Source organism: Suncus etruscus, chromosome 11, assembly GCF_024139225.1.
Source record: "Suncus etruscus isolate mSunEtr1 chromosome 11, mSunEtr1.pri.cur, whole genome shotgun sequence".
Classification (NCBI taxonomy): Eukaryota; Metazoa; Chordata; class Mammalia; order Eulipotyphla; family Soricidae; genus Suncus; species Suncus etruscus.
This window is the reverse complement of record NC_064858.1, coordinates 1,753,162-1,765,173: the sequence shown is the minus strand read 5'-3', so window position 1 is coordinate 1,765,173 and position 12,012 is coordinate 1,753,162. Positions and strand designations below refer to the sequence as shown.

Below are 12,012 nucleotides of genomic sequence, written 5' to 3'. Positions count from 1 at the left end.
CACACATCCGTCTCCTAAGTCTCCTGCTCTTCTGTCTGCCCAACCATCCATCCGTCTGCCCGCCTATCCTGCCTCCCTCCCTGTGGCGCCACACCTTGATGATGCCCTGGCAGGTGGCCAGTGGCAGCCCCACCAGGCTGGTGCCGTTGATGGACATGATCTGGTCGCCGATGCTGAGTTTGCCGGAGCGCGCGGCTGGGCCGCCATTCATCATGTTCGCCAGGATCACGGTGGGCAGAATGGAGCCCCAGCCGGACTCCACCACCACCACGCCCAGGATCTCGCCCTTGAGCTTGTCCAGCTGCAGCTGCAGGCAGGGTGGGGGCGGGGGGGTGGGCAGAGGGTGAGCACAGCTACGTGCCCATCCAGACCCCGGCCCATCACTTATGCCAGGGGTCCCTTAGAGCCGGAGCAAGCGAGACGCCAGGGCTCGAGACCCAGCCCAGTCTTGTCTCCTCCTCCCTCTCCCACCTTCCCTCCCTCCCTCCCTCCCTCCCTCCCTCCCTCCCTCCCTCCCTCCCTCCCTCCCTTCCTTCCTTCCTTCCTTCCTTCCTTCCTTCCTTCCTTCCTTCCTTCCTTCCTTCTTCCTTCCTTCCTTCCCTCACTCCCTCCCTATCAATAGGTTCCTCATTAACCAATCAGAATCATTCTTCAGTCATCACTATTGCACCTGGCTCTGTGCTCAGGGCTCATTTCCTCATTCTCTGCTCACTGAATCATTCCTAGCAGTTTGGGGGACTGTAGCGCCCAGGACCTGACCAGCACCCCCTCCCCATTGTGCTGTTGCCATTCCCACCCAAGGCTGTCTCCCCTCCTCCGTTTGTTGTGTGTGTGTGTGTGTGTGTGTGTGTGTGTGTGTATTTTAGGTGGCACTCAGGGGTTCCTCTCGGCTCTGTGCTCAGAAATCGCTCCTGGCAGGCTCGGGGGACCATCTGGGATCCCAGAAATCAAACCTGGGTCTGTTCTGGGTCAACTGTGTGCAAGGCAAACGCCTTACCGCTGTGTGGCTGCCCATTTCAATGCCGCTTCCCTCCGAGTTTGCAGAAATGTTCCTAGACCCCCAGCTGTCCACTGCTGAGGGCCCCCTTCTGGCCCTTGGAGCCCTGCATCCCTCTCTCCCAGGGTGTCCCTCCGGACACCCCGCAGGCCCACCCACCTCCTTGCAGTTGTCGGAGTTGGAGAAGTGCGCCAGGTCGTCGTTGTACATCTCCTGGGTGTTGAGGATGTCGCTGTAGTCCTTCTGGCTCAGGTCCTCGGGGTTGATGCCGTTCGCCCGCAGGAACTCCTGGTAGGCCACGCTGAAGGCCTGGCCGATGGACTGGGCGATGAGTTGGGCCTGGGGATGGCAGGGCAGTGGTCAGAGCCTTCGGGAAACGAGGGGCCCGTCCTGGCATCCTGCCTACGCTCCCAGTGCCCACCCTCCACCCACAAAGAGGCAGGAGAAGTGGGAGCAGAGATGGGGTGGGTGTGGGTGCTGGGAGCCAAGAGCAGGACCCCAGCCCTTAGTGTCCCCAGTCTGAAACTATGTTCAACCCACCTCAGGAGGCTCCAGGAAACTGCCCTAGTGCCCACGGGACCCCCAGGATGAACTCACCTCTCCCAGGGTCCGACCCACTGGCCAGCAACCCAGACCAACCAGGTCCCTTGGCGGAAACTGCCCAGCTGGGACGCAGGAAACCAGCAGGTGGCGCTGCCGGCTGGGACACAGACTAGCCAAGGAGCCAGCCAAGGTCAGCCCAGGGCACCATGGTTGGGCCTGGGGTCCGCCCCCACCAGGAAGTGCTGGTCTGCTGGCCAAAGGGTGGGGGTGAGGGCTGAAACCTGGGGCATTGGCCCTGTCCCACTGTCCCAGGGCCCACAGCTCATGTCTGCTTCAGGGCCCATAGCCATCGCCTAGTGGCTTTGTTTCAATTTGAAAACCATTTTGTTTTGGGGGCCACACCCAGTAGTGCTCAGGGGACCAAGCCAGGGCCTACAGTCTAGCTCCTCTCCCCAGCCCACTAGGGGACTCCCAGTCTGGATACAAGGTCACCCGCCCACCCAGGCCTCCCTGCAGAGTAAGCTGGCATCTTGTCTGTCCCTGACCCCCCAAAGAGTTTCTCTGGGGAACCACCTGGCTAGGGGGATAGGAATGGCCTTTGCCACTGTCCTAAGATGGTCTGCTGAAGAGACTTTCCTGATATCAGCTGCAATCCTGACTCTGCTTGGCCATGGGGACAATGTGTTGCTGGGGGGTGGACCCCAACCCCTCTACAGCCCAGATTAGGCCTCACACTCCAAGGGGACAGAACCTCCTAGTGCTGTTCTGGGAGAGAAACTATAGGACCCATTACCGGTGGGGGAGAAGGGTCGAACCTGGGGCCTCTGAGTCAGCTCTTACCCCAGAAACGGTCCCTTTCCTGGGGAACTTTCTAGCACTGCCATGTCATGCATTGATCTATTTGAAAGCGGCCAGAAGCCGGGGTCCGGGGTCCGAGGGATGGATCACTGCCTGTCCACCATCCACGAGGCCCAGGCTAGCTCTGGTCATCATGAGCAGGAGCTCTGCACTTGCACATCTGCTTGGGTCACCTCCCATGGGCAAGTTTGCCCATCAATGCCCAGAAACACGGGACACGGGTTCCTGTAGGCGCCTGTACACTGTCCCCCGGAAAGCTGGGGGCCCTGCCCCACTCACGTCCTCAGACTCGAACACATGGCAGATCATCTTGTACTGCTTCTTGGCATCGGGGGCACCTGGGGTGCTCTCGATACAGTCCTGCGAGGCCGAGCGTGGCATGCGGCGACGGGCCATGAGCACCACGATGCTGCCTATGTCGGCGATGTAGGAGATGGTGCGCAGGGCGTGGTCCATCATGGTCTCCTGTGGGCCAGCCAGGCAGATCAGCCCCCCAAACACATGCATTGCCCAGCCCAGTCACCCACCACTTCCCTCCTGCCCAGCTCAAAAACAGCCACAAATGTCATTTCTGGGGGCAACTGGCCAGACGCTGACCCAGGGTCTCCTTAGTCCCCCACTCCCTCAACCCAGCGCTTCTGGGTCTGACCGATCTCTAGTGAATATAAGGGCTCAAGGAAATAAATTGGCCTGTCTGTTAAGCCTTTGTTCTTGATTTGTTGTTGTTGTTGTTGTTGTTTTTGGGTCACACCCGGCAGCGCTCAGGGGCTACTCCTGGCTCTACGCTCAGAAATCACCCCTGGCAGGCATGGGGGACCATATGGGACACCGGGATTCGAACCTCTGTCCTTCTGCATAGAAGGCAAACACCTTACCTCCATGCTATCTCGCTGCCCCCTGTTCTTGATTTTTTTTTTTTTTTTTGGTTTTTGGTTTTTGGGTTACACCCGGCAGTGCTCAAGGGTTACTCCTGGCTTCATTCTCAGAAATCGCTCCTGGCAGGCTCAGGGGACCATATGGGGCGCTAGGATTCGAACCGATGACCTTCTGTATGAAAGGCAAATGCCTTACCCTCCATGCTATCTCTCTGGCCCCTGTTCTTGATTTTTTAACTTGATTGATTGATTGATTGATTAGTTTCTGGGCCACACCCAGCGGCTGCAGGCTGGGAGATCACATGGGATGCTGGGAATTGAACTGGGTCCCTCCGGAGTCAGCCACATGCAAAGCAAATGCCCTACCGCAAGGCTATCTCTTCTGCCCCTGAGCCTTTGTTCTTACTCCACAACAGAGGCCTGGGGTCTCTGTGGCCCAGGAAGCCCTCTCCTTTCTCAAGGCAGTGACTGGTTTGTGCTAGTAAGGAGGATTTCTTTCTGGTCTGGAGTCCTTTCAGGGGGAAAACTGGGGACGGGACTCAGCATCTCTGGCTTGGGACCAATGTCAGGAACACATCCTAATGTGTCTAATCCTGAGCTGTGAGAAACAGGCGTCTCCCTCAGTTCCCTCCTCACAACATGGCAGCCTTAGGAGTCTGGTAGTCATGGAGGCTGACCACCAAAATGGCAGCTCCCAACCAACAGGACGGCCCTCAACTAACATAGTGGCCGCCAACCAACAGGGTAGCCCAGACCACCTGAGCATACTTGAGAGAACTCCCCCAAATTAAAGAAAGAGTCACATGCGCAGTTACTATGCTGTACACTGGAGAAGAAAGCCAGGGGGGAGAGGCTGCAAAGTCCCACCAGAGGCTTTGATGGCAGGAGACTCCCCCCGGTTTGGTCCCCAGGACCCTCTGGGCCTCCTGCAGTATCTGGAAGCAAGCCCATTTCACAAGCACAGAGCCAGGAGTAGCCCCAAACTGCCGCCAGGGGTCGTCAAGACACAACACAAGGTCATAACATGGAGGTGGAGAGGTTTCCTCAGCCCCACACAGAAAATAAAAAGAATTCGTGAATCCTCAGTGGGTGGAGAAAAAAGGAAGGAGAGGTGGTGGAAGAAAAGAGAAAAGGATGAGAGAGAGAGAGAGAGAGAGAGAGAGAGAGAGAGAGAGAGAGAGAGAGAGAGAGAGAGAGAGAAGAGTCTTCATAGCCCAATTCATCTGGCACAGAAAGATGAGGCCACTGGACCATCACCCCTTCGCTGTTCCCTCCAAGCATCTCCGAAAGACCCCACCACCATCATCATCTGGCCCAGAGGCCAGGGACCAGGTACCGGCTAGGGGGCTGTCACAGCCCAGGGCCCTCCCACCCCACCCTGCATGCACCCATCTGGGCAGGCACAGTAGGATCAGCCTAGCCTGGTGTTCTCTTCTGCACCTCTCCCCTTGCCTGTCTCCACAGCTATTGGGGGGGCACCAAGATCTCCCTAGATCTGGGACATATGCCCCAGCCGAATACTAGAATCCCACCATTCCCTCTTCCCTGCCCGGCCCTATGTCCGCCCACCTGCCAGGCTCAATTCCACCCATTGCAGGGGTGGCGGCAGCTGCAGGCAAGCGGGTAGGGGTAGAGGGTAGGGAAGTTGGGGTGCAGGGCCCCAGTCCCAAACTGCTCACCTGGGTGTCTGCATTCAGCACCTTGATCCTCTGCGTGGAGATGAACAGGTCCACCTCAGTCAGCGCCGGGCCGCCGCCCTCCGAGCTCTGAGAAGGAGCGAACACTCGGGTCAAAACCCGCAAACTTTCAACAAAGGCTCCTCGATCTGGCACCAAAGATGCGCCGCCCCAGAGGGACCCAGTGGGAGCCGGGATGGTGGCTGGCAGCGGTGCAGGGAGGGCGCTTCCGGCTTCCAGGGGGTGCTGAGCACAAAGGGGGGCTGCAGGCCCAGGCTCGGGGGGCCAAAACAGCCCCTGCGCCCCTAAGAGCTGGTTCCAAGCACCTGAGCAGTAGGCTGAATGGGAGTGAGCCTGGGATCGACAGCGGCACCACCAATACAAGCAAACAAAGGTGAACCCCACTGCTGTCCCTCAACCCAGGGGCTGAGCATCCCAGGAGCTTCCATAAACTGGGGTCTGAGAGACACCCAAGGAAGTGGGGGACGACAGCCCGTGCTTCCTTCTGCTCGAAGCAGAAGACAGGGAGGGGGCAGTGTGGACACCCCACGTCCTCACCTGCCTGACCCTGGCTCTCAGGACCAAACCCAGGGTGGGCCGATGTCTGCCGTCCCGACCCCACCTGGGCTCCCCACATCGGGACAAGCCCGCAGAATGTTCTGAAGGCTGAGCAGACCAGCTGCAGCTTGGCCCGAGCAGATCAGCATTTCCAGGCCGCTCCCCCTCGCAGCCACTGGCTCGTGCTAATGAGATCTGTGCTGGAGCATTTGGTGCATTTATTGGGGAGAAGGGGGGTCCCTCGGGAGCCCATGGTGGTCGTGTTTCCGCTCCACAAAATTCAGAACTGCCTTTAACTCCTCAGGAGAAAATCCCAACTCCCCAGCGCCCCTACAGATGGTTCTGCAGGAGCTCTGAGACAGAGGGAGCCCCTGGGCTGAGGGGAATCATGGGGGTGTCTCAGCTCTGCTTCCCAGAGGGTGGGGGGGGGCCAGTCGTGGCTTTCACACCCTCACATTTCCCCTAAAGGTGGTCCCGAGGAGGGCTCCGGTCTGATGACAATTTAGGGGAAGGTTGGGATCCCAGTGGTGTTGGGGGTCAGGGCCGCACAGATCTAATCTGGGGTCCAGCATGCCAGCCTTTGTGGGACTCCCCCTCTCAGGTCCCACTGTCAATCCCCCTATAATATTCTTCTCCTGCCCCAGAAACTGTTCCTGATAGTCCCCCACCCCCCGGGCAAACATGACTTCTCACCCTCCCGATTTAGTAAATTAAACTTAATGAGTCTTTAACTACCAGGAGTGTTTAATTAACTCTGGGCGGGGGGTCCCAGCACTAAAGGCATCACGTGGGCAGAGCATGAGCACCCCCAAGACGCCCGACTGCCAGCGCTCCACTGGCAGGTTTCAAGGCAAAGACACTACAGGGGCTAGTGACGTTGATCCTGAAGAGGGAGGTGGCCCCAAAGGCCAGGGGCCCTGGTCCTTTCCTGAGTCTACTGTTTGTCAGCCCAAGGGGTGCAAGACTCCTCCAGCCCCAAGACCCTCCCACCTGGCAGCCCCCCAAATGGGCAAATCCCTCCCCCGACCCACGCACCGCCTTTTTCTTGATCTTCGCCGCCTTCTGCATCCTCTGAGCAGCATGAGAGAGAGAGAGAGAGAGAGAGTGAGAGAGAGAGAGAGAGAAAGAGAGAGAGAGAGAGAGAGAGAGAGAGAGAGAGAGAGAGAGAGAGAGAGAGAAGACACTCAAGATGCCACAGATAGTAAGGCATAGGGTCCACCCCAGGGGCCCCACAGACTGCACCCACAGACCCGGGACCCCATGCCTGCCTCTGGGGTCTCCTCTTCCCTCTGCTCTACCACCCCGAGCAGCAGGAGGCACAAATGGCTTTTCTTGGGGTTCGTAGATAAATAAAACTCAGAACCCCCCCACTTTTTTTGACTGCTTCCTGGGACCCACGGTTGTCTAGTAGAGTGGCTGGGTCTCCCTTTAAGTTCCTCAGCATTCCATGCACTGCACCCCACGAAGTTGATTAGGTCTAAGTCAAGATGGCGAACACCCCCCCCCCCCAAAGAGCCTGGGACACCAAAGTAGGGTCAGGGGAAATGTGCAATTTCAGGCTTCTGTAGGGGTGGACAGGCCCTAGCGGGTCATGGTGATTTTCGGAAGTTTTATTTTATTTTATTTTATTTTATTTTTTGGTTTTAGGGCCACACCCGGCGGTGCTCAGGGGTTACTTCTGGCTATCTGCTCAGAAATAGCTCCTGGCAGACACGGGGGACCATATGGGACGCCGGGATTCAAACCAACCACCTTGGGTCCTGGATTGGCTGCTTGCAAGGCAAACGCCGCTGTGCTATCTCTCTGGCCCCGATTTTCGGAAGTTTTGCCCTCTTTTGCAAATGTCCTGACTGACTTTCGAGTTGCCTGGAACTTCCTAGAGGACACGCTGTCCCATCCCTACTCAATCCTGGCTTACTTGGGCACCACCACTGGGGTGGGGCCCAGGGACTCTCCAGCACGAGCTCAGGCCTCGTCAGTCCTGTGACTACATCGGGCCAGGAGTCCCCGGAGAAAAGCCACATTGAGCAGCACCCAGCACCCACCTTGACCCGGCTCACGGCCTCCTGGGCCTGTGTCATGCGGATGGTCTTGGATGGGTTCCGCTCCGATAGCAACTGCGCCGAGCCCAGGTAGTTGGCGGCAAAGATGATGCCGTCGATGAGGTCTTCGGGTTCACAGGGACCTGGAACTGCACGGGACGCAATTGGGGGATGCAAGGCCGGAACGCACGTGCCACACGGAATTCCCCCAAGCCATGAGGTCCCACACCCCCGAGGGACCGTCCCAGCCTGGCAGCTGTCACTTGAGGCTGCTCAGGCATTGAGGGGCACACTGGATGCAATCCCAAGGCCCTGCTCCTCACCCTGCAGCTGTTTGCTGTTCCTCCCAGACACAGCGCAGCCCAGTGTAATGATAAACCCACCCCGCACCCCCACACCCAGCCAGCATTGCAGCTATGATTTCAGGGGAGACTCTGAACCCTGACTTCTGGAGGTTTAACCTCTCGGGAAAGTTCCCCTTCCATGCAGGGGAACGATTGTCAGCAGTCCCACCTCACACCTGCCTCACTAAGTGGGGGGTGGATTTATTACCGACCCCTGAGCAGGGCACCTAGGGGGGTGAAAGAATAGAAATCTGGGGTCCTCCATCTCTGCTCAGTCACGTCCACAAACAGGACACGTGGAATGGAGGGCCTGGAGAAATGACTCCTGGCAGGGTGCAGGGGGTTGGAGGTCAGCTGATGGCAGAACTCCAGCTTGGCCTCGTCACCCCAATACAGCAGCTCCAGGACTTGACCGAGTGGCTGAGACCATCGAGGGAAAGCCAGACCACAGGACATTTGTCCATTTTCTCTGCAGGGCTCTGACCTCGTTTTCCAGGGTAGAACCACAGGACCCAAAGGGGAAGGGTTGAGAAATTGAGGCCAAGAGATGCCCTTTGGCGGGGGATGAAGAGTCCGACGGAAACTTCAGCACGGGCAGAAATGTCAGCTGTGACATTTTGGCTGGAATCATGCTGAAATTTCTTTTTATTCCTGGTTTTTATTTGATTTGGGGCCACACCCAGCTCAGGGGTTCCCTCTTGGCACTGCTCAGGGGGTCATTTGGGATGCCAGGGATGGAATTCAGGCCAGCTATGCTCAAGGCCCTCCCTGCTGTACTAACTGTGGGTAGTATAATTTTTTTTAGTTTTGGGGCCACAGCCAGCTGCGCTCAGGGGTGCCTCCTGGCTCAGTGCTCAGGGATCACTCCTGGCAGTGCTTGGGAAACCCATAGGATGGTGAAGATCAAACTTGGACTGACTGTGTGCAAGGCAAATGCGTTCACTGCTATGCTATTGCTGCAGCTCCTGAAGGTTCTTTTTTTGTTTGTTTGTTTCTTGGGCACACCCAGCGGTGCTCAGGGGTTACTTCTGGCACCGAGCTCAGAAATCACTCATGACGGGCTCGGGGGACCATATGGGATGCCAGGAATCAAACCGGGGTCCATCTGGGGTTGGCCGCATGCCAGGCAAACACCCACCACTGTGCTATCTCTCCAGCCCTGAAGGTTCTTTTTAAATCGAGTTTTTCTTGGGACAGGAGACAACTCGGTGTCTGCTCCTGGCTCTGAGCTCAAAGAACTCCACCTTGTAAGGAATCGAACCTGGATCCCCTGTACCCTGTCTTTTGCAGAAACAAACACAAAATGTTTTCAGGAGCTAGACTGGATATTGACCATTCACCCCTGAACCATGGAAACTACCTACAGAAACAAACATGTTTTCCTACATCAGCACCAGGAACAAATTCTACCAAGAAAGGCCCACCACCGCCATGGCACTGACTTACTCCAAAGACAGTTCTTACGTCACCCTGACAACTGGGCAACAGCAACAGCTTGCTTTTCGGGCGGATTCTCTGCAGTGCTAGCTGATGGTGAGACAGAACCAGAAGACACTACACACCACCCAGACTTCGACGTAGGACCTGTCCAGAAACCAGAATCTATAACTGCAGCTACTTGACAGCAACAACTACGATGGTGAAGAGCTGGCCAGACTAGGGAATATCTAGAGAATGACTAGGGGATTGGACAACCTAGGATGCCTGGAGCCTTCAGGTGGTCTTATGCCAAAATACCTCAGGGGTAAGATCTCCCTGATTTTTAGGCCAAAGGTCTTTCCTTTCAATTCCTTTCATATTTTGCTGTGCCTATGCAAACGACATCTGCCCCCCACACACATCTTTTTTTTTTTTTAGTCTACCTCTCATCTCTAAAGAAAAAAAGTGGGGGGATATACTAAACCTTCAGATATTTTAGTAACTTTATTGGTGATTCAACCATTTTCACAAATGTAACTGCTAATGAACTCTCTCCTTCTTTTTCCATTTTTTAAAATTCTCTATTTTCTTTCTATGTTTTCATAACCACTTTCTGTCACCCTGAAACAAATGTATTATGATCAGTTATGTCAACTATGAAATTTATTTTCTTTTAATAAATTAAAAAAATGTTTTCAGGCAAGTCTGAGGGACAAGTACTGATTTCACACCTGAGAATAAATATGAAAGAACTAATCCAAAGACCTGAGGATTTGAAACACTGTTCTAGAAGCGGGGAGGGCGGGACTTAGCAGAGAAGCTGCCATTTCTCCCCTCCTCATGCACCTGTTAGGAATATCTTGCTATAAAAGTCATTAGCTGGGTGGATCTGTCCAAGAACGTGTCATTTCCAATTATGTGGCGATTAAATAACTCCATTCCTGGTATTCAACCCAATCCAGTTAGACAAGGGGGAAAAAAGCAGCAAAAAAAAAAAAAAAAAATCAGCCTTAATTTGCAGATGGCATGAGAGTTTGCCAGAAAACAAAAACAACAGGATAAAAAAAAAAACCTGAAAATCTGTTCAGAAGGCCAGAGAACGTGCTGAGAAAATGCTTCTGAGTCAAGATATATGAGAACAGCAGTTGCTTTCTCTGTAGCTACACAGAGCACGGAAGGGATTCATGAAAATAAGAAAAAGGAATGAAATGTCCTTCCAGGCACACGAACCCCAGGAGACTGCTCTCCCCAAATACCATTTTACTGCTGAAGAGAAACAAGTTAAGTAAATGGAGAGATTCACCTCCTGGGACATGGCCAGATGCACCATTGTGAAAGTGGTGCTTCTCCTAAATCCATCGTTTCACCCCTAAATCCCTTTTACCTCTAAGTACAGCCATTTCCCAGGTGGGGGCAATAGCACAGCAGGGCAGGAATTTGCCTTGCATGCGGCCAACCCAGGTTCAACCCCCAACATCCCATGATTCCCTGAGCGCCATCAGGAATAATTCCTGAGTATGGAGTCAGGACTAACCCCTGAGCACTGTTGGGTGTAACGCCCCCACCCACTCCCCCAAAATAAAACAAAACAAAGGGAATTTTTTTTTATCCTGTATGTCAAGAGGCTGATTCTTTCATTTGCTTGTTTTGGGGCCATATCCAGTGGTACTCAGGGTTTACTCCTGGCTCTGTGCTCAGAAATCGCTCCTGGCAGGTGTGAAGGGCCATATGGGATGCTGGGGATCGAACCTGGGTCTGTCCTGAGTTGGCCATGTACAAGGCAAATGCCTACCACTGTGCTACCACTCTGGGCTCAAGAAGTGGATTTTATATGGTGGGATAAAAGACAATCGAGGAGAAATTTCAGGGAGAATGGTGAACAATAACAGAGATAACCGCCACACCAGAAGTCCAACCTCATTAACATCACGAGTCTCACTGGCAGAATCTCCAGGGACTCGGTCTTTTGGGGCAGAAAACTGTGGGATCTTCTCTGAGTGGGGACAGGCAGCCTCCCCGTCCCCTGCTGCTGGGAAGCCCTCACAGCCACACCCAAGTCCCACAGCTACCACCACTCAACACATAGGCCTGTTTCTACGGTGCTGGTGCTCCTGGAGCCCGTGGTGACAAACACAACCACATGGCACCTCCCAGTTCCCCAATCCTGACAGCCCAGGAGAAACACAGCAAATTAGACGAGAAAGTCGCACGGCAGCCAGAAATTCTCAGTGAATGAGAAGGGCAGTCCCAAAGCTCAACTCGCAGCAAACAGCTCTGTGACCCCTCGATGCTTCTGTGACCCCTCTGCATGCATGACACTTTTCACGGATTTTCTTTCATGGAAATACCTTTTGAGAACGCCATTGACCATTTTGTTTGAAACAGGCGATATAAAATGAATTATGTTTGTGCCTCCCAAAGGGGCAGGTGGGGAATTAACTGGGGGGACAATAGTGGAGGGGGGTCATGCTGTGGTGGGATGTGCTAGAACAGTGAACGGCAGAAATGACTGTGTTAAGAATTTGTAAAATGGGGCTCGGAGAGATAGCACAGCGGCGTTTGTCTTGCAAGCAGCCGATCCAGGACCAAAGGTGGTTGGTTCGAATCCCGGTGTCCCATATGATCCCCCGTGCCTGCCAGGAGCTATTTCTGAGCAGACAGCCAGTAGTAACCCCTGAGCACCGCCGGGTGTGGCCCAAA

General features: G+C 54.8%; 1 protein-coding gene across 2 annotated transcripts in view; it reads right to left on the bottom strand.

Annotated features, from left to right (window-relative positions):
• The window catches only part of APBA2 (amyloid beta precursor protein binding family A member 2), a 55,535-nt gene that overhangs the window by 2,131 nt on the left and 41,392 nt on the right, over window positions 1-12,012 (bottom strand). The window contains exons 8-13 of one of the 2 annotated variants that reach the window (XM_049782675.1): window positions 7,553-7,698; window positions 6,543-6,578; window positions 4,953-5,039; window positions 2,678-2,863; window positions 1,157-1,336; window positions 95-307 (exon numbers count right to left, since the gene is read on the bottom strand). In XM_049782675.1, the coding sequence (XP_049638632.1) occupies window positions 95-307; window positions 1,157-1,336; window positions 2,678-2,863; window positions 4,953-5,039; window positions 6,543-6,578; window positions 7,553-7,698 (848 nt within the window). The remainder of the gene's footprint in view (window positions 1-94; window positions 308-1,156; window positions 1,337-2,677; window positions 2,864-4,952; window positions 5,040-6,542; window positions 6,579-7,552; window positions 7,699-12,012) is intronic. The other variant, XM_049782676.1, reaches the window with a different exon arrangement.